This window comes from Platalea leucorodia (assembly GCF_965183815.1).
Source record: "Platalea leucorodia genome assembly, chromosome: Z".
Taxonomy (NCBI): Eukaryota; Metazoa; Chordata; class Aves; order Pelecaniformes; family Threskiornithidae; genus Platalea; species Platalea leucorodia.
The window spans coordinates 78364072-78386675 of NC_138858.1; the positions used below are offsets into that span (position 1 = coordinate 78364072).

The 22604-nt window shown below is 43.8% G+C and overlaps 1 protein-coding gene and 1 long non-coding RNA gene across 12 annotated transcripts in view; one reads left to right on the top strand and one right to left on the bottom strand.

Moving 5' to 3' along the window:
* Positions 1–13243, top strand: part of LOC309602820 — a 29073-nt gene extending 15830 nt beyond the window's left edge. Inside the window, exons 6-7 of one of the 3 annotated variants that reach the window (XR_014230719.1) lie at positions 1–3891; positions 12512–13243. This is a non-coding gene — a long non-coding RNA (uncharacterized lncRNA). Of the gene's footprint in view, positions 3892–10789; positions 10877–12511 lie in introns of those variants that run through there. The other 2 variants (XR_014230720.1, XR_014230721.1) reach the window with 2 other exon arrangements.
* The window catches only part of PGAP4 (post-GPI attachment to proteins GalNAc transferase 4), a 23743-nt gene continuing 5028 nt past the window's right edge, over positions 3890–22604 (bottom strand). For 6 of the 9 annotated variants that reach the window (XM_082336792.1, XM_082336790.1, XM_082336789.1 and 3 more), the window contains one exon: positions 3890–6874. In XM_082336792.1, the coding sequence (XP_082192918.1) occupies positions 5563–6750 (1188 nt within the window). In that variant the 5' untranslated portion in view covers positions 6751–6874 and the 3' untranslated portion in view covers positions 3890–5562. Of the gene's footprint in view, positions 6875–8575; positions 8675–16272; positions 16710–22604 lie in introns of those variants that run through there. The other 3 variants (XM_082336787.1, XM_082336788.1, XM_082336793.1) reach the window with 2 other exon arrangements.

Consider the following 22604-nt stretch of genomic DNA (forward strand, 5'->3'; position numbering starts at 1 on the left):
CATTTTAAATGAAAATAATAAGTAAATGTGAAGAGATACAAACTGCAGTACATCTGAGAAAGAAAGAGGAAAAAGAAAGAAATGGATGAAGCCATTTCAGAGATTACATGGTCACCAAAAGAAAAATGAAAAAGTTAAAGCTTCCCTCTGCACTTCAGTAAATGACGTACGTAATCTTATCAACACTTCTGTACGTGGTCAGGCCTGTAAAAGGGTTTGAAATGGAATGGAAAAAAACACTGGAAGTTGGAAGAATGTCTGAGTGTAATATGCATCCACGTGAAAAACACCTGGCTCTGTGTGCCCCAAGAGTGCTGCCTGCGTGATGGGGTTAAAGTCTAATCAGAGCAGACTTGAGCTGAGTGGAGTCTGCCTCCTCCTTACCTCTCCACACCGTGCTGGATGTTTCCTGTTTTTTGTACTCTGCAGTCTTGCTTAACTGTCTCAAAGTCCAGCTTGTTCATCCCTATCTAATCAGAGGTATTGTTTATGAAGTGGCTTGTTTTCCCCATTCACCTACAGCCCTCACCCCTGATGCAGAGAGACTGGCGTTTAACTCCACTGAAAGAAACCACCCGTATTTCTGGCTTCACAGCAGTGTCTGCAGACACGTACATGAGGAAGGATATGGAGGGTGCTGGGCAGAACAGACAGGCCCACAGGGAGCACTGAGGGGATTGCACAGGGAGGGTTTGCTTCCTCTTCATTCTTTGCATCATAAAGCTGGGCTGCAACAAACACCATGACTTGGGATGAAAAACAGGCAAGCACATAACATCAGTGTTATCAAAACCCAAATCTTTGTAATAATTTCAATAGTGGGAACAGCAAACAAGGATACAACTTTACATCAGGCTGCCAGTGGCAACATTTTTGGGCTGTGCAAAATAGCTGTAACGGGACATGAAGATAAATGCAGTAATGACACTGGTCTCTGTGCCTTTCTGTTGACATTTTGATTTTAAAAAAAGCAGGTAGGCAAACAACTGGCTGCTATAATGGGAGACACTTAACTGTTTATTACTTGTTTATCTAAGCAGCACCAAGTCCCCCAAAAAAGCATACCTAGGTGCTGCATGTTAACATTGGCATACAATTTGCAAAATACAAACTACAACAGATGTCTGAACTGGACCAGTTTGCTGAAAAGGCCGTTGTAGATGTGGTTTCTGCACTGCTGGAGGAACACTGGACACTGGCAGAAATTCAAAGAGAAAGTAGGCACTGAAGAATACATAGCTGGCCAGAGGCTTACTAACAGTGCAAGAAAATGTAACACTGTTTTCGTTCATCAACATTTAAATATCACTAGTGGTTACACAGCTGGGAATGTGGCATTCATAGCTTGCCATGCAGAACAAAGTCGTGGAAATAGACATTGATATTGCTGACTCTCAGCCTATAGGTGCACGAATAAACTGGCTGATAGGGCGGATTGTCTCAAAGCATGAGCTGTCAGGACAGATAGTTTGTGGAAATGAAGTTACTCTAGCAACAAAGGCACATGCAGTGAAGAAGCACAGACCATGGAGTACCTAATTCTATATGCACTTTTGGCAGATGTATGTTTTACTGAAGATTATTCAGAACCATATGTTGGGCCCTGCCATCTGCTGAATTTGGATACGACGTCTATAAAGCTGGTGTGGAAATACACAAAAAGAAACTCTAAGTTTGGGACAGAAACTGCCAGTGCCTTTGTAACTACAACTGTCTCACACAGAAAATGACCTTTTTGCTTTTGTGAAATATGTAGCCTTTCTGTACAAAAGTATACTAAGGTTAAATGCCAGCAGTTAGAGCTTGAGTATATTTCCAGTCCCTATTAAAATGCCTCAATACTTGATTGGAGAAGGGCCTGAGCAACCTGGTTAATAAGACCTGCTTTGATTGGGGACCTTCAGAGGTCCTTTTCAACTTGAATTGTTGTAGAATCCAAATTATTACATCCATGCAGATGCATGCAGATGCATGAACACAGAAGTATCTTTCTTAGTCAAATATAGTAAGGAAAGAGCTGGATCTGCCAGTCAGGAAAACGAACAATGGCATACAGAAAGAAGAGACAACAGAGTTTTAATAGAAAGGTTGTTTATTTGGTACAAAGTTTGCTTGTAAATATCTTTAGAAAAAAAGTAATTCACCCTGCAAACAGCCAAATTGCTGTTGAAATACCCAGTCTGGCAATTCACAGCTCTTAACAACTGAGAAGGCGGCTTTTTCCTTCTCTCTTCAAATGCAGCGGCTTCTCACTAAGACATTGATACCTACTGTAGTTAGAAAATCCTCTTGTGCTTCTAATCTAATAGAGACCTATCAATTTATGCTTTGTGTTCTGCCAGAATCATTCTTATGTTGGACGTGCCTTGGAAACAAAGGTAGTTTTTGTTTAATTGAATAACTTTGCCTGAATTTTCTTGGACAATAATGCCTTGAGTCCGGCTGTCTGCCCCATCAAGAAAGAATTGTCTTGTGCAAGCCATAGTTGCTGCATTGAAAAATTGTCTCTGAACTATTGGGAATGATTCAACCCCCAATAAAATCCATATTGTTTCAAAAATAGTCACTAAGTCTGTTTTAATGTGGATAAAACCAAACTCTTAAGGCCACGTTTCAAGGAGTTAATGCTAGGCCTCGAACTTACATAGCCTGAGATATGGCAACTCAGCTCCACTCCCCTGATAGAAAAGAGAGGGAAAAGGCTTGTGTGTTTGAAACTGCATTTTTAGCCCGAACTGTGGAACAAAATCCAGCAGAAATTAAGAACTCACAGTAGCCTCCCATTTTCTGTTCCAAGGCCAAAGTACACTTGTCTGACTTGTCATTTCTAATACAACATGTGGCACAGAAAACAGAAACAAAAATCAATCTACTTGTGAAAGTTCAGAGGCAGCAGAGGAAGGAACGCTTGCCTGAGATGCCACCTTGGCATGGTGGGCACTGAGCAAGTATCTGAGTTAACTCAGAAATTGCCCCCAGCAGGCTCAGTAAAGGAAGTACCTCTGTTGTGAAGGTGAATTGGGCACGTAAGGAAATTATTCCAGAAGGACTTGAAGAATTTATTAACCTGTTCCTTGTACAAAGGAGTTTGTTCTGAATGGGTTTATCGGAAACTCTCTCACCAGCAGGTTCAAGTTGCAGGCCCTCTGCGTATTGTTTGGTCTCCCAGTCAACTTCTCTCATCTCTTATACCCTGAAAATTGTCTTCTAGTTTAGAAGGGAAGCCTCAAATTCATGTTCTTAATTTTCAGCTATGAAGCTCAGTGAAATTATTGACCTCCTCTGGACTTCTGGGATAACAAATAAAGTACTACTGGGCAAACAAGGAAAATAAGACAAACAGATATCATTTCCCACATCAAAACATTTATTAACTGTATATAGTTGGTTGGTTTCTTTTCTAAGGTTTCTTTCTTTCTTTTCCTTCCTCCTTTTTCCTTTCCCTGTCCCATTTATTGTACCATGCTGTGAGGTTTTCTTTGCAAGAATGAGTATGAATGGACCCTCATGAAAAGAACAGGGCATTGTCCTGGATTTGTATAGTACAAAGGTAGAAAAAGAATGACAAGAAAGCACACCACACTGAAACATTCACAACTGAAGATGCATAAACAAACGATTTGTATTTCCTCACACATGCAGGCACTTAGTGGAATAAATATACAATGACACTCAAATCCTGCCATCTTAACCATATTATCGTAAAGCCTGAGAATAGGTTTGCCCACCTGCCACCGTGTGACCACCCTGGTATCTTTGGGGTTTTCAGCAGCTGGGAATAAATCCTGGTCCTGTCTGTGCAGGTTTTCCTGTGTCCTCTGACCGAAGTGCTTTGCTGTTGGAATGACATGGAATCCACAAGCAGTTTTTACTCACATCTGATTTCCAAAGGTATTATAAAAGTATCCCAGCTGATTACTAAGGCAGCAAAGCACTGCTCTGTGTTGTGAAGCCACTTCTCAGCTAACTTGCATTATGCGCTTGTGTTGTGTAACTGATCCCCATCGCGCGCTGACAGCTGGAGGTTTGCAACTTTCTTTGGTTTCATCTCTCAAGTTTTATGTCTTTCACATCTACAACCAGACTTGTTAAGAGCTTAAGGCATAAATCACCTGGGAGAGACTGGTGGAAAGAAAATTCAAACTAGAGCTCATCCTTCACCAAAAACAAAAAACCAAACAACCTCCACTGACCAAAACTTGACAAAAATATTGTACTTGGTTCATTCCAAAGCTAGGAATATGGTTTCAAAAACAGTTCAACCAAACTCCACATGTAAGTGAACTTGATTCAAAGCCCACTAAAGTAAAGGTGGGCTTTTCTTTAGACATAAACATTTTGATGCCAGTTTTGATTCTGTATGAGATCTCTGTCATCTGCATGGTTTTGTATTTAACTGTGCCCGTAGCTGTGGTACAAAGTACCTATCCCAAATGCTTAACAACCAGAGCACATTAAGTTAACGGGTCAGTATCAGAGTGGCCCCTTGATGTGTTGTGCCATTGCTGCTTGTTTTTATTAACAGCTAGCTTTGTTTCCTATGGGTATTTTGCTTGCTGCCAGGAGCAGTGAATGAACCACTTAGGCTGAGCTGTGAATTACAGCTCCAAAATCAAACAAGGATCCTGCACGATAACGGCACCTGATCTAATCTTTCCTTTGCCTCTGTGCTGATAGGAAGTCAAGGTAAATTCATGTTGAACATCTAAGTCTAATCAGCAATTGATAAGGCCTCTTTTAATAACCTGGATCCACTACAACTAGTGATGATACCAACCAACACAGCAGTCATCCTGTGCTGTTTATAATGTCTGTAATGTACCAATGAAAGTGTGCATTTGTGACCTGGCTGTGTAACACCAATGGCTGTTATTCTGTTTTTCTATTCCTACCTTTAACAAAGCATTGGAGGCTTTGTTTTTAAGAGCCTCTGTTCCAAGAAAAAGGAGTGGGAAGGGTGGAGGTGCAGATAGAATCTGTAGGGGGAGACAGTAACAAATAGAGGCTTTGTAAAATTTGAAGAATCTAGGTGAAATTTGTGGGAAAGTTCAGGTAAACCACTGCTGCTTTTGAAAGGTCTGCTCAAAAACACAGCTTTGAAACAAACAGAAGTCAGAGATCACACCCTAGTAAGGATGGGAAAATAAGGGCTTTTCCTCCTCACTAACTTAAATTTGAATCATTCACCTTGTCCAACATTTCTGTTGCCCTAAGGTGAGGATTTCTGTAACCAATGTAAAGGAGAGTAGGCAGTATAGCTGTTTATATTGGTGTGAGAGCTTTTCCCTAAGAATGATTAAGGAGAATAGACAATCCACACCCTCAGCTGGAATCCTCCACTCCCCTCCCACATGGTACATGGTGATCAGTTCTAAGTATATATTAAATAGGTTCTGCATGTATATAAGTTTATTTTTTCAGAAACTTTTTTTAAAGAGAGTTATTCTTTGTCCACCTGGAGGCACAGGATGCCCAGTGCGAGCACCACATTTGAGTTTGCACACTGTCTCTCTAGCCAGTGGCAAGTTCTCTGGGCTTTGTGTCTGGAAAGGCATGGACAGATCACAGCAGTTTTGGGTTGTCATTTAGCCGAAGGCTGGAATACATTCCCACATGCCGGACCAGGTTGGGTTCTACCACGTAGGCGTTCTCCCTCTTAGTACGCAGCAGTGAGTAGAGGGCAATATCCTTAGCAAAACCCTGGCGGCAGTGCAGCCCCTTCAGGTAACCTAAGGCACGATGGGCAGAGGGAGCGGAGAACAGCATGGCAGGCGTGCAGCACTCCGTGACCGGCACAATATTATACAGCATGGGGGTCAGCCGGCGCAGCTCCAGCATGTAATGCCGTCCCACCAGCTCTGACAAAGCCATACTGTACAAAGCAAAGAACAAGACAATGGGCCAACTGAGGCTGGGGCGCCCGGTTGCCCAGGAGTACACACAGTTCAGCACAGGCCCCAGAAACATGCCCAGACCTAGCCACTCGAGGATTCTCATGGGTTCGGGGTTGAAGTAGCGCTGAAGCCTCTCAGGATGGTAAAGCTTGAAGTAGAGTGCGTCTCTGAGGTATGGTTTGGAGAACCGTGCAAACAAGAGGTGCTGCAAGACAGCGAATATCTCCTCCTGTGGCACAGCATCATCTTCCACTATAAGGATGTATTCTGGGTTGTACGTCAACAGCGACTGCTCAAGGCAGAAGACATAGTCCTGCTTCTCCTTCTCAAACTGGTTCATGCTGGGGTCAAGGTTCTCCCCAGTTTTATCACGACTGACCATAGGAAAGAAGCTCCTCAGCAGCCTGACATCCTGATGGCTGCTGGGGTCTGACTCCACATTACAGAGGAGGATGCGGTGGCTCCGGCAACGTGCACCACATTTCTGGAGGAGGCGGTGGAACTGGGAGGCCACTTGCAAGACATAGTGGAAATCATTCCGCCTCTGCACAGTGATAATGGTGACCAGCAGCAAGGGCTGGAAGGCATCACGGCCAGAGGCCTCAGAAGCATTTGGTATCTGCAGCTTCTGAAAGTAACGGAGGGCAGCCTGGCCCTCCTGCTGGTTCTGCTCCAGGAACTCCTGGCTCATGGGGTTCAGGTGCCAGCGCCGCAAATAGTAATAAGAATGGAGGAGCCGGTGGCAAATCAAAGGTGCGAGCACACCGAATGTCACCACAGTCAGTGTGAGGAGATGGATAAAAGGACTGGACCAACGGCACCACCTCCCACAGAGCTGCCGGGCTTGGTGTAACATGGCTGCAGCAGGAGGGCACCCCTGCTCTGTTCATGCCCTCGTTCCTTCACTTCCAGTGCATCCTCCCTGGATTGCAAGGTATCACTGGGGCAGTGGCTCCCAAACCTGCACAATTTGTCCAAGCCTAGAGGGGAAGAAAAAAGATGGTTAATGAAATAGGAACTGTCAGACTGGGAAGACCGTGATTTGAGAGAATGGAAAGCTGAGGGCTAGTCACTGAGTAAGCCAAAATAAAAGGCCCCTGAGGAGTCCCTTGTGGTGGGGGCATCACAGAATTGTCATGGGAGGCTGAGCTTCCAGGAAAGTGCCCCTAAGGCCTTTTCAGCACGTAGGAGCTCTGATCTCACTTAGCTAGATAGGACTTTGTTGTGTGTCTTACTATGCTTCAAATACATAACAAACAGGCAATGTGGATGCAGAATGTGTGGAAATCCCTTTCTGTTAAAGGCAGAGAACTTAGATACCACTATCTGGTCACAGTGACATAGCAAGACTTGGGTCATAGCCAAGAACCAAAGCCAGATCTCTTGTATCTTAGCCTAGCACATACTTGAGAGACAAACTTTTACCTCTGTGGAATGACACATTCTTCCCTTCTGTTACTGACACACTTCCAAACACATGCTTTTTCACTTTACTCCCCAGAGCATGAAGCAAGATAACAAAGATACCAATTTACTTCACTAAGGACATGTGTATGCTAAGTATAGTGTGTGTGCGTGTGTGTGTCTCTCTCTCTCAGATGTCTCCTCTCTAGACCCTGTGAAATAGAGTCACAGCAAAATTAACAAGTTGCAATTGAGCCATTGACTCATACTTGTTATTTAAAAGTTTGTAATTAAAAATTATATGCCTTTAATTTAAAATGGAAACGTTTATATAAATATATATTTTTTGTACACAATACACACACACTTTAAGCAAACATCCACCTTCACAAGAGTTCAATTTTGCCATATTTGGCTTTTCTGTTCTGCTTCTCTGGGCTGCCGTGAACTCCTAACAGCCTGGCTGTCAGTTTACAGAAAATCAGGGCAATTAGGCTGTTCAGATGAATGCTCTTGTGCCAGTAATTTCACTTTTTAATCTGCTGTTGGACTCTCCCTTTTACTTTCCATTCTCTCTTCTTATGAGCTGTTATTCATGCCCCTCTGCCCGCTGACTGACTGTACCCCATTCAGTGGAGCGTTCCTCCCATTTGTAACCTTCTGCCTTCACCAAATTCTGATCATCAAATGGTGCTCCCAGACCAAAATGTTACCCTTTTTCCTTCTCTGCACTGTCACCTGAAGCAGCCTAAGCAATGATGTGTGGATGGAAAAAAATCAGGGCCATGGCTTTTCTCTTCTTTCTCAGAAGAATGGACCATGTAGAAGAAATGACTCAGGACCCTTAGCAGGGTCTAAATCTGGCACCACTTCTAAACTGCCTTCATTAACCATAGTCACAGATTTGCTGTATTTACCATCAAGAGAACCACTTCCTACTGCCATATGGGAATCTTGACAGTCCCATATGAAAGGCCTTTTACTAAGATAAATGGAAAATATACAAGTGTTATTCCAAATATTTATTAGAGACCAAGCACTTCATGCTGTGAGATCTCAAACCATCCGTGGACAGACTCTAGCATCAGTGTTGTGCTATCTTACGATTCACGAAAACACAAGACTTCAAAGATCTAGTGTAATTAAACAGAGATAACAAATGTACACACTGATGCATGAGAATCTGCTGTGTCTTCCCATATAGCTCTTTTTTTTTCTTTCTGATTACACAATCCTGTTTCAAAGACACAATACTGCACTGTATTGCATCAATGTACCTTGTAAAGGCCTTAAAGGTGATGGCTGCATTTCAGTCGCCAGATCCAAGCCATGATGATTCAGGACATGAAGATCTAAAATCCATCAGATGCAAAGACCTGGCATATAAATGTACTTATTCATCCAAAATCCAGGGCTTTCCTTTTTCTCATTTTCTGCTAACCAGTCACAAGCATTAAGGGAACACGCAAATGCAGAATCATATTCTATAACTCACACTGACATACTTTTGAGCCTCCTCTTGATGTGAGCAGCACTGTTGGCACTGTCACTGAGCCAGCCTCCAACCTTGAAAGTGAGGACCACAGTGGGAAAAGGAGATGAAGAAAAGCTAGAAGGTAGTTTAGTTCTTGGGGAGTAAAGAAACTTACTTTCCATCTGCCAGCTACGCTGGAGATCTGAGCTACAAAAAATATGAGCCTGCAGTGAGCTCTGTAGCTCTCAGCATATGCATTGAAGCATCGGTAATCCTCACCCAAGCAAGAGGCCTCTTCCCTCATACCATCTTCTACTGAAAAGGGAGAAATGGGTGTCATGTCTTCCCCACAGGGGCAGGAACAGCTGGCTGGTGGCCAGCTGAGCTGTGCAGCCAAACCAAAGGGAAGCTTGCCTGAGGTCTTGCTCTTCTGCAGCCCGCGTTGTTCAAGGGTCGGGCTCACCTGCACCACGAGAAGGTACCCACAGGTCCCCGCGGGTGGACTCCCTTTAGGTCTGCTGATGGACGGTCCGCACTCCACCGGCCCTGCCTGCTGGGAAAGCTGTGCTGGGACTCCACCTGCCGGTGTCCCAGCTCCTGGCACACGGCAGGGGAGCTAGGGTGGTGCGGGGAAGCACCACTCGCTTGGGAGGCATCTCCTCACTGCATACAAAGCAGCAGCTAACTCTGAGAAAGCACGCAGGACGAAGCCAGCCATGCAGGTCACAGTGTCATATTCACAAGCGTTTCTGACTTATCCTGGCTTCACCTCATCAGTAACACAACTCAAGATCTTAGAGCTCTTACTCTGGTTTCGCAACTCGGAACACCTCAAGGAAGACAACGATCAAACAGGCACTTTTGCTTCTCTCCAGATCTTCCTCTGCTGCCTGGGCTGTTAGCACTCACATTGACTGCCATGTTCTTTATCAGTTCATTTGCAGAGGAAAAGGCTGTTTTCACTGGGTAGCGGAATAACCACAGAGGCTAAAAATGGTCAGGAGCATATTAAAGTGGGTCAAATACTCTAGTTCATGCCAAAAACAAGCTGAAGGATCTAGAAAAGAGGGGAGACACTGACCTCCTCCCCACTTTTTGGCTGTAACACTGGGAGCCCACGCATTCTAAATCTAGATAGAAATTTCTTGCTTCTATAGAGTTGAAGTTTGATCTCATCTGCCGGACTTGAATCCAGACCTTCTGGTCAGGCTGTTTTCTAGTCATTAGGACAGTTCTGACTTTGCGGTTTACAGAAGCTGCTGGTACTGTCACTTGCATTTTTTTCCCTTTTTAGGGGAAAAAAAAAAATCTTGTTTGCTCTTCTTTAAGTATTAAAGTGACATTTCTGACAGAAAAATGAAGTCTGAGGAGAAAGGCAAGAATCAGAATTGGATTTTATAGTACTTTAAAAAAAAAAAAGTATGAATCCTGAATAACTACTCTGCAACCATGTAAATACTTGCAGTGGAGGCCACTTTTATATATGTTCTATGAACTGAGCCATTGCTTAAATACGTTTTTAAGCCGTGGAGATATAAAGCTATCTATTCAGCTTGTTTCTTTACTTAAATCCTCATGGTGAAGATCCCTTCCAGAAACATGGGGTTCACCTAGTTTGAAATCTACATTCCCATCTTCATTAGTCCCTTAATTACTTGGCTGAATTATACTGTTCAGGAAAAAGTTACCTCTGCACACACTGAGGAAGAGTACAAAAATGAGTAACGTCCTCTTTGGGGTGCAGAATACTGTCTGCTGTGCTAGCGCTTTAAAAGAGAAAGCTGATTTTCTGTCTGCTCCAAACTCCTCTCTACTAAGGTATTCCTGCAGGCAGGCATTCCTGGAACAAAGCTTCCTACATGTTCCAAAGCTGCGAAATTTTAGGAGGCTCCTGGAGAGTTACTGTAAGAGAGGGCATCTGTCTTCTACTGCCTGCTCTGTGAGACAAGGCCATAATTATTCCTTTATGATTACAATAATAAATGATTCCTTTTTGCCTAACTACACTTTTTTTCAGTGTTAATGGGAAAAGCCATTCCTTTCCTAACATAAAAACAGCTGGATGAAGTCATGTGGTCAGAAGCCACAGAGTCATCTCTTTGGGAAACAAAGGTAGGCTCTCGCAAAATGTCATGGAAAGGCCAGCTGTTACAGTCCCCACCTCAGCCATAATGGTGGTAGTACTAACGGTGTTCACACAAGTTGTAGTTTTGACTTGTGTGTTGATCCTATATTGGCATCCCAAGTTGAAACCTTTGTGCGAAAAACACTTCTATGCCCCAACCTAACATTGTGTGGACACGCTGCAACCTCAGGACCAAGTTCCTCTACTAATTAACCCTCTCTGGCAGAGACAAGAGCTTTGTCTTGGCTGTGATATTGTTACTGCACCAGCAAACAGTCCTGCTTGAACCTGGGGAAACTGATGCAAGCTTCACAAACTCATTAAGAGCCGCATAGATCTCCTTCTGTTTCATATATGCATGCTGACAGCTGACTGTTGCATACAGATATCCTCAGCTTACGAAACATGAGGTCCCTACCATGAGCTGATCCCTATTACTGGACCAGATGGCCAGCTTTTCTCATCTGCAATTCCTCTTGTTTTCTGACAGCTTTTAGTAGGTCAGGTGCCAGATAATATTTCTGCAATGTGTTCAGGATCACCTTGAAAACAGCAGTGTCCAGCAGAAGCAAAGCATTCACAAATCTGGCTGTTACACTTAGATGCCAAACTGGGAGTTCGGCTCCCTAGAAAATACAAACCATTCTGGCAAAAGCCGTGCTTCTAAAAACATTCAGCAGAACCTTAATCGTAAGAGCTCAGCAGTTGTTCTTTGATTGTATTTTACTAGCAGGTACCAAATATATCTTTTACCTCTCCTACTTCAAGCACTGCTTAAAGCAGTTGTCATTATGTTGTTTCTAGACAATGAACATCAAATAAGTCAGGCTGTTTAATTTAACCTTCATGTAAAACGCTTCCTGCTATGGCAAAGACCAGGGCTGCTGGTGATGCACCCGATCTCTCAGTTCCCTTAGAACTTTACTTTTTGTTTCTTAGGGTCTATGCACTAAAGGCATAACACTGCTATGGTCTAACAGGTTAATGATAGCTTGAAGCGTAAGAGAAGTGGCTAGGGAGGTGGAGAAGGTTTGGACTTGGTACTTTGCAGGACCTACGTGCTGTAAGAGGTAGAAATCAATGGCACAGCTGTCTGTTTTGATCTACCATTCCTCAGAGCCTGTCAATGACCTTTGTGGCTACAAAGAAGATGGAGGCTCCCTTTTTACAAGGAGTCACGTGGAAAAGACAAGGGGCAATGGGTACACGTTACTCCTGGGGAGATTCCGATTGGACATAAGAGGAAAATTTTTCACAATGAGAACAATCAGCCATTGGAATAATCTCTCCAGGGAACTGGTGGATTCCCCAACACTGGACACTTAAGATTCGGCTGGACAGAGTGCTGGGCCATCTTGTCTAGACCGTGCTTTTGCCAAGAAAGGTTGGACCAGATGATCTTTGAGGTGCCTTCCAACCTGGTATTCTATGATAAACTTTTTCTGTCCAAGAAGATGGAATTTAAGCACTATTAGAAAAGTGAAAATGCAGAGATACACAGGGAGTAACCCTGTCCAGTTAGGAAACGCCAGAAACTGCAGAACTTCATCTTGAATGTAAATTTACTGATAGGCTGGTCTGCTTTTCTCATTTAACTGTAGTTAACTTTTACAGGTTGTTCATCAATCCCTAGAAATTCATGGACTACAGTTTGAAAGCGACTGAACTAACAGGCAGGGTACATGGATGTGGCAGCTGGAAGATACTTTCTCCGTTTCCCTTGAACTAAGAAGGTAAAACTATGCCACCAGTGAAACAGGCTATGAACTGAATGTATATTAATTACAGTTCTTTCCCCAACTTCTGTCTTGCTTCTCATGTATATTCATTTTCCTCTATACATAAATCTGAAGGGAACCCATTCTCAACACCTGCTGACTTTCACCTGGTTGCCTCCCTGCTATGCAATGTCATTAGAAAGCAATGCTCTTCCCTGTTGCTATCAAGCAGTAAGGTCAGTATTCAGATCAAGTGGGAGTGGAAAGCAGCCTGGAGAAGAGAGTTCTGCAAGATAACGGCTTAACACAGAGACTTGAGGCAAGGAGTTTTGTGAGGAGCTGTCTTTTAGAAGATGACACCAAAGATTTACGTGCCTTTAAAATGATGCAATCTGTATCTGTCTGAATTTACATTTTCTTTTGTGCCAGAGGTAAAAAAAGATATGTTAGAGAATTTGATATTGATCTGTATAAAAATTGCTGCATATTTTCACAGAGATCTGCCTGGAGCCCTCCAAAATCTTAAATGTGGCTTTTGGTTTAAGCTCACTTATGCTTTAGTATAAAATTTACATCCCTATCTGTTAAAAAAAGAAAAATTATATTAGAAAAAGCTGCTGCTAGTAATGGCACCAGTTATTACCTTTGCTGTCTGCTCCTGGAATCTCAGAGCTAAATGTGCATTGACTCATCAGACGTGCTATAGATAATTGGTATTTTACCTCCTTGTGTTACAGTCTTTTGCTAAAATAAGACCAGGGCACCTGCATACAAGATACTGTACACAAATATAGCAGATGGCAATTTCTGCTTTAGTGGATCTTCAGCTTAAGAATATAAAAGATAGGAGGGAATCTGTTTTTCCCAGATATGTAACAAATCAGCCTGGTTTTGTTGTCGTGAACAACTAGCATTTTACAGTTTAACCATACTGGTAATCCACAGAGGCAAATTATCTAGAATAGCTATTGAAAAAACAGCTACTAAGTGTAGTACGTGGATGTAAAAGCAACCTGAACAGATGAGGACAAAGAAATCTTGGTGTTGGAGAAGTCTGCCCAGAAGAAGCTATTCCAGAGCAGCAGGAATGACGTATTCCAGTGCAGCTATTGCAGAATAGCTCCTTCTGCCATAACTCCTCTATTCGATTTCTGTACCCAGTTGTGCCCTCAGGGCTTGCTAGGAAACTGGCCATTTCACTGAAAGAGCAACAAGGAGGTTAAATTAGCTCCCCAAATATCCGCGATTTGGGTAGGTGCGATGGGTGCACCCACTCTGACTGAGTGAGCAGCGCTCTGGTTCAGGCATCACCAACAAATCAGCCCCACTGTGCAACTGTGAGAACTGTGCTAGGCCATATCTTTTCAGAAACTAAGGAGTCTAGGCCACATGTTATCAGGAGCTAACAGTACCAGCCTGAGCTGGGACTAAGCAAAACTACAACTCTTACAGCTGCACTCCTGCACATACACCAAAAGGGGGGTTGACTACAGTCAATCACTTTATGCTATAGATACCTGTAACCCCCCCAAGCCCACTGAGCTCTCCTGTGCAGCAGCGGGCTGTGCAGCGATCTCCCCTTGGGCAGGGATGCTTCTCAAGGCTACTCCTCGGGGCTGAGAGATCCCTTACCCAGCATCTGCTATCTATAATGAGGTAAGCGATATTTTACATTAGGCCTAAAAGTATATTATATGCTAGCAACATTTATATATATATATATATATCTCCACCTATAGCTTAAGTATTAGAAGTGTAGTAAGTAGCAGAGTGTTGGACAGCCATCTCATCATCGTTTAAATCATTGTTGAAATCATCAATTAGATCATTGTTCAAGTACCATTTACAGGTTAATTATCGATTATTGTTAAGTCATTGTTAAATCACTGTTTAATTATCATTCAATTATTACTTAATCATCATTTGATTATAATTTAATTATCATTCAATCATTGATTAATTATAATTTGGTCATCGCTTAATCATTCATAAAACCCTTGTAGTTAGCCCCACAATGATGACTTTCTTAGTAAGTCACCTGTGACAGTAGGGCTAGGGGGTGTGGGTATATGAATGGGAGGAGAGGGAAAGAAAAGGAAACAGACGTGGTGATGGCTGCTAATGCAGAAAATGTTGCAGCTTTACTGTTGTTCATTTATGACTGTAAAGAATAAAACACAGTCATAGGGAAACAGGATATTATTTTTGTGACCAAAGGCCTTTGATGACAAGGCTGTAAGCTTCCAGTTGGAATAGGTCTATGTAACAATAAAAATGCAAAACTGTACCAGGCGACAACCAGCATATTGAAAGAAAAAATGTTTAGTCATATTGATATACAGCATCCTCTTTTAGGAGACACTGTCTACTAATGTTAAACAGTACTACTGACTTTTTTCCTGTACTCACCAGTTGTGTCTGAGGAACACACAGTCTTCCTTCCCTCCCCTCCCATGTATGAAACAGACTATTTATCCTGCACGCAAAGGCATGGTAAATGGGATGCCCTGCTTCTGGGGGATATTGGTGATCTGTCTGAGCCAAGGGAAGAAAATGGGATAAATACAGTAGCTGAAAAATAGTCTCTTAGATAATTACTATTGCCCTTGTTGGACAGACAAGAAAGCAGCAGATTTCACATGTGCAGGAAGGTATTTCTCCTGTATTCCATGTTTGCAAATGCTTGCTGACCCTGGTGTGCCTTTATGGCAGCCCACTGGTTCTACATAATATTATTTTCTCAGTTACTATACAAGAGCAAGCCAGCCTATGAACCTGTAGTGCCACTGGTATAGTTTCATGTTTTGCTGCACCATCAGCACGGCTGCAAATTTCCTCCACAGCCTATGATTTTAAATGTCAGTGACTTCAGCCCTTAGGTTTCCTAGGTGCTCCTCTTTCTCTTTGGGAGAGCTGCCAGGTAGCACAAGGTGACCCTTAAAGCACTGGGATTAATAGCAGTTACCTTAGTGATGATGGTCAAAGAGGAGAGGGTGTTGGATAAGAAAAGCTGATCCCCCCTCCACTCTCTGCCCTCCTTGCAGAACAGCAGAGGCACAGATGGCATTTCAGTGTGCCCAGTCCTCGCCCCCCTTGCCCAGACTTTTGAACTGAGAAATTCTGGCCATGCTTTTACCTCGGCTCCTTTGGGTGGCACCAAGTACAGGGCGGAAGCTGGCTGTTTGGTTTCATTTTTTCTTGTCTCCTTAAAAGAGTTTAATTCACCTTGCCTAACAGAAGGGCTGCTTCCGTAGGCCCAGGCAGGCTCTGGCCACCCTCTCTTCTGCTTGTCACCACCTATAGCCACACTCTCAGAGCAAGCACAAAACGCTTCCTGGTCCCCTGCAGGCTCCCCGCCTGCCCCCTCGCTCGGGTGCCGCAGCTACAGCCGCGGGGCCCCGCTGGTTCCCGCCAAGCACGCCCTTCTCCACCGCTAACGAGTCAGTAACTCGGTGCCTCACCTGGCACCAGCTCCCCCGGGGCCCGGTGCAGCCGGCAGGACAGGGACGCCCGCCGCCACCCGCCGCCCCGGAGCGCCTTCCCGGGGCGGTCCCTAAAGCCACGCCGGGGAGGGCGGCCCCCCTCTCCCCCCAGTCCCCGCAGGAAAGCCGAGAGCCAGCCCCCCCGGGACAGCCCGAGCCACACGGACAGATTTACCCTTTCCTGCTCGGCAGCCTCGCCCGTGCACCAGCGGGCGTCCCGCAGCCCCGGGGAGAGCGGGGCTCCCCGCCGCTCCGGCACCGCCGCTCCCGGCAGCCCGCTGCCGGCACCGCCGACTCTCCGCCCCCGCCGGGGCGGGGTGGGGGGCGCACAGCTCCGTTTTCTGTTTTATCGTGCCGCTGCTTGTTGCTCACTTCTCTCCCGCAAATTTTTCTCCTCCCTCCCGGGCGGTGAGGGTGGGATTAAAGGCATCAAAGCCTAAACATGTGACTATGCCAGCACGGAGATGCTCGGAAGGAGGGGAAGGGGAGCCGACAAGAGTGAGAAGCCGAAAACCAGAGAGGGGGGAGGTGTGTGAAAGCAGGTTAAGAAGCAAAAGGCGAATTGCCTGAGCCCCAGAAAGACTCCCGGGGCAGAGCCCGCAGCGCAGCCAGCATCCCTCCTCCCTGCTCCGCGGCCCCCGAATGCTCCATCGGGAGCAGCGCAGCGGTCGCGCTGCGGAGCCCTGCGGCTGCACAAACCTCCCCACAGCCCTCCCCCAGCCAGGATTTCACACGTGCTCCGCCGGTGCCCTCACCGGCTCCCACGGCCACGCCTTTGCGGCACTGCCCCGTCGCGCCCCCTCTGCGCGGCTCCCCGCCGCCGGCGGCCCTCGCCCCTTTGTTTCCCGGGCGCCAGCTCTGCGCCCCACGGCGAGCCCCTCGCCAGCCGTGCGGATCACGGCGCCTCACTTCGCGGAGAAGAAGAGCGCTCCCCGCACACTCAAGTGGAAAGCCAGTGCTTCAGAGTTACCAGCGGATTGTTCTATGTGCCCGTCAACCGCGATATGTAGCAATGCTGAGCTTTCACCATGTTAACCTGTCATGAATTCGTCACAGCTGTATTCACTGAAGTGGGGAGGCTCATCGGGCACACCGAAATTTGTATCAGGCTGTTCAGGATCCAAAAATCGTATCAAACTGACCCAACAGTGCCTCTGACCTGTTCATTTCCCCTCCCCCTCTTCTCTGTGCTTCACTTCCCTGTTATTCCACACACATACCTTTCAGCCCTGTGACCGTAATTATACAAACTGTTACCAAGTACTGTTATCTGAAATATGCCTCAGAGAAAGTTTTCTTTCATTGAAAGGAATTGTAAGAACTCCTTACTTTTGTGCCTGGAGCTCCAGAAAAAGTAAGTGTATGTATTTAGGCTAAATTATTTTCAGGCTCTGACCTCTCTTACTTCTGGGAAAATTCTGAGAAAAAACCCACAAAAAGAAAAAATCCCTTATGCTGTTTCAGTAAAACACTACGTTCTGTTAAGCACAGCTAGAATTTTGCTAGAGCCCAGTCCTGTGATCAGAAGCTTCTAGCATGATGCATGTTTTTGTTTTTTTAACATATCAATTTACATTATTCCCTCTAATAAGCATTATGAACAAAGGAACTCTGTTATGCATGCCTATGATCCTTACTTCTTACAACCGGCAAGAGCTGTCCCTCAGCTAAGGCTTCTTATTGTGGAGACAATGTGGATGAAAGGGGAAAAAGCCAGAGGAACATTAATGTCATAATAATAATACAATTACGCATCACAGTGGGGTTCCTATAGTGATGTGCTCTCCTAGGAAAAGGTGAGGCACGCTGGGAGGTCCACAGGTTTACCTAGGTGCATGTTACTCTTGGAAAACAATAAGGAAAGACAGTAGAAGATAGCATAGTTTCTTAGGCGATTTGCTTTCCAAAATCCTTTGCTGACTACCTCTACCGCTTTTTCTACCAGTTTTTAATGACAGTGATTCATATTCCACCTTCCACTTAAATGTTCTCATGTCTGCAAATATTGATTCACTGGAAACACCATAGATCCTGGAATAGAACAGAGGCAAAAGGGTATATGAGAGTACCGGAGGTGGGAAAGAGATTATACATTCCTGGGAGGTCCATTAGCATGTTCTTCCCAGGATCAGAGTTGCAGAATTTGTGAGAAACAAAAAATATTTATTTTTCCTCTTCTGTGTCAGTATGTGCGTGGGAGAGTGACTATTGAGTGACATCAGCAGAAACACATGTCACATTGCACCCAGTATTACATTTCGGATGGGGTTTCAGCCAGCAGAACTATTTGGCAGTAATAAATTAAAAGGAGTGGGCCAGAAGGTCTTTTCTTCTAGAATAAATATTTTGGTAATTGTAATTTTCTGAGGAGCCTTTCTGTATAGTCTTCTCTGCTCTGACTTCACTCACTTGCCTGCTTTTCAGGGAACACTTGACTTTCATCCTTAAACACTTATTTCTTTAAAACAGCTTCTGTTAGACCCAAAAGAGCGAGGAAGAAGTCACAAGTGATTTCGGGGCAGTGGTACAGTTTATACAACAGCCTGTCATCCCTGACCGCTCATTCTTATCACAGTTCTGTCTCGGGCTGTGTGCTAGCATAAGGGAGACTGATCTGCCTGAAAAATAAATGTTTTCTTATGACGGATTATGTCTTATCTGGATCACTTCATCTCTTCAGTTCCCCACACCAAATCACTGTGAGCACAGCAGGGAGGGGTCTGGAGAGCAGAGATGAACATTGGGGAACACGACCGCTCATGTAGTAACCTAACTGCTCAGAAGAAACAGCTACTTCTGAAATTATTCAGTCTGTACAATAACAGGACAATACTTTATAATTGGAAAAATATCATGTGGTGGGACTCGTATCCAAGTAGGGTAGATTTAAACCAGACATAAGGAAGACATCTCTTACAATGAGGGTGCTGAAACCCTGGCACAGCTTGCGCAGAGAGGTGGTAGATGCCCCATCCCTGGAAACATTCAAGGTCAGGCTGGACGGGGCTCTGAGCAACCTGATCGAGTGGAAGATGTCCCTGCTCATTGCAGGGGGGTTGGACTAGATGACCTTTAAAGGTCCCTTCCAACCCAAACCATTCTATGATTTAGCCCAGCCATTCAGATCAGAGTATTTTCTGTTGCCAAAGCAGCCTTCCCCTCTGCCATCCCACTGTAACAGCTTTCATGGCACTAAGCATTTGTGCAAGGGAATGAAGCTATTTTATTTTGCTTCGCTTCAGATCGGGTACAGCTCCTGCTTTTCATAAACATGAGAGCTAGAAGCAGGACAAGCTAGCTGGGTGACGTTTAGGTGCTTGCACAACGTGGAAAGCAGCAGAGCAGAAATTCATGGTCTTGGGGGCTGCTGAATTGAGAAGTCTGGTTTCTTATGGAGCTGTGTCATTTGTACCCTATGCATCACTGTCAAAATATCCTTAGCTCCTGTCTCATGTTCCTTGCCCTCCCCAATTCCTTAGCTTTCCTCCCACACAGTAGTCCTACTGCTTCATGTTTTTACCAGAAGGTAAGGGCATGAGGGTGTGCATACTCTTAGTTAATTTTGAGCTACATGTACTGATTATCCAGCCAACAAATCAAATGTACGGGTTCCTGTTCAGTGTGTGTTGAAGGCTTTCATTCAGTGGGATGGAGGTGTGGGTCTCGCTGCTCTACATGAGACTGTATGAAGTCTTGCTATAGCAGCAGCAAACATATTTGAGACTTACCCCCTTCAGCCAGTTGCAATGAAATTCGACAAGTTTGTTCAAAATTTATTAGGGACATGGAGGAAACTGTGAAAAGCCAGAAAAAAAGAAGGAAAGCCAGAAAAAAAGAAGGGAAAAAAAAAGAGAAGGAAAGCCAGAAAAAAGGAAGGAAAAAAAAAAAAAAAAAGAAGGATAAAAAAAGAGAAAAAAGAAGAAGGAAAATAAAGATTTTGTAAGCCTGGTGTCCTTAGGAAAAAATTCAAAGTGATTGCATTCTAACAGGAGGAATGAATAGTATGTTTAGCACACGTTGTACCAGTATGTGTATAACCTGGTCAGTTGTAAAGGCTGTGCCTCTAAAAAACACTTTGGGAAGTTCTCCAGTGCAGTGACAATATTACTCCTTTACGTTCAGCTACCAGATGATAATAACTACCTGGTTATTCCTATACCATCAGCTGCACAATAGGTATCCTCTCCTTGTAAGTATCTGCTGTTCACTTCAAAAGTTAACTTTTTAAATATTATTCTTCTCTTGCTACGTATTTACAGAAAAAAATCCACAGAATAAATCAATAAATATTTCCTGCTTACATTCTGCTTTTTAAGAAGCAGCAGACATTTCTGATGGCTGTTTTGAATAGGAATACAATATTGATGATAACCAAATTACACAGTGGCTTTCTCTGTTTTTCTTTTAGACTCAGTATTGATCACTGGGGACAAAAAGTGTTCAAAGTCCTTTGTTGTTTATTGGAGATACAGTGAACTTGTTTGTCACAGCTATTGTGTTTGACCTTAGACAACAGTAGTGAGATGAAGTAGAGCTCCAAAGGGGATGAATTCATGCTGGCTTAGCTGCCTAGGGTACATTAATGTTCCCTGAAAAGGCTGAAATACTTTGATTTCCTTTTCATCCTGGTTTGTGCATTTGGTTGTCTGTTCAGGACTAAGCACTCTTCATGTATTTCCCAGGGCTTCCCTCTATACAGCCTCCTATATACACCTGCATTCCAGACCTTTAAGGCTTTACTAATGACTAATTCATCTTGTAGATATATTATTAAATACTGTTCCTGTAATCTCTTCTACATAAGCTGCACACATCTGAAGATGACAGAAACACACTTATTGCTAATTGTAGTCCAGTTCTTTTTAGAGAGTATTGCACACAGACACAAACGCAAAGCTTTTCCATGCTTCCTTTGCTTCTCTGATCAAATCATTAGGTAGGGCTATTCACAGCAAAAAAATGCCAGTGTGAGCTAACAGGGTGATGTGTTAAATGATGGCAGAATTTCAGAAGGACCGCAACTGTGATCACACTCAGAGAAATGGATGTATCTTAATCAGTTTAGTTGTATATGCTCTGGTGATCCAACTTCCTACCTGTCTTGCTCCAACATTCCGACTCTTGCAGACTACAAACTGAGTATTTCAAAGAAAGGGACAAAGGTTTTGATTCAGAAATAGGGTCAAGTGGCTCTCCAAACTATCTGATAAAATACTTTGACTCTCAGTTACTTGCTCTGTTTTGCAACATAGAAGAATAGCCTGGAACAGTGTACTTTTTGCAGATGCTAAAAAAAAGAACAGGGTAAAGAGGCAAAACACGAGATTTCCAAACTGAGGGTCAGCCAGGAGTTATCCCCCAGGGACTGATGGAAAGCTTTTAATTTTCCCTTGCAGAACAGCGTAAAGTTATTTTGCATGGTCACTGGGCAAATTTCAGTAACAAATTCTGTGCCTGTGTGGGAAGCACAGAGTATTAATAATTTCTCTGCTCTATTTCACTGCAGATTTTAGGTGTGCACTTCTGGAACAAAGGCCTGCTACTGGCATGAGAGAAATGGCCTGTCTAGCGGGCAAGTTCGGGTACCACTCATACAAGGTTTTAACTACACAAAGACTCTCAGGAAAATTGCATCAAATTATGACTATTCTAAAACTGCTTCAAATCTCTAAGGGACGGCACTATTTGAAATATAAGAGGTTTTAATTCAGTTTAGCTGAATGGTCTTTGGAAGTGAAAGAAGCAAAATAAATTTTAACCTTTTTCGTTTTACATAATAATGTCTGTACAGGATGTTACAGAGAGACTAAATAGTTCACTTTTAGTTCATATTTTTAATTCATTCAGATTAACTTTTTTGAATGTTCAAGTTTACACAAGTCCTGGGAGGCCAACTAGGGGCACCGGCCTTACTTGAAGAAGGACATAAAAGTTCATGACTGGTCCATGATCTAGAAGGATAACCTGCTATAATTACTATAGTTACATTGGCTAGTGTAAAGATGCAAGTGATTTCTCTAGAGTTTATATTGTAAATTCTGTAATTTCCACTGCTGATGAATAATGAATATTTTCAGATAAATATAATTTTCCTTTTCCAATCTCATAGTGCAACAGTATAGAGCTCACCAAGATACAAAGCAATTTCTGAATAGCAGCTCTTTAAAATTTAAGTGCACCTACTAGTATAGATAGTGGACAGGCTCATTTTGAGGAAACTCTTCATAGCACTGTTCTCAAAATCCTTTGCACACAGGAACCCTCCATGCACAGACAGCAGATTAAGGGGGTATGCTGCCCAGCAACAAAAACAGAAAGAAAACACTTGAGCTCTGGCTCCATTTGATGGGCTTTTTATTTCTCGTAATCGTTATTGCAACTGGACAGTGAGGCAGCAAGGCAATAGCTAGTAATCCCTGTTGAGACTTCTCAGTCTGGGCTACTCACTGACTGGAGTCTTTCATTCCTTCTTTCCTTAGATTGCCTGCCAGGATGTTCTGGGTGTCA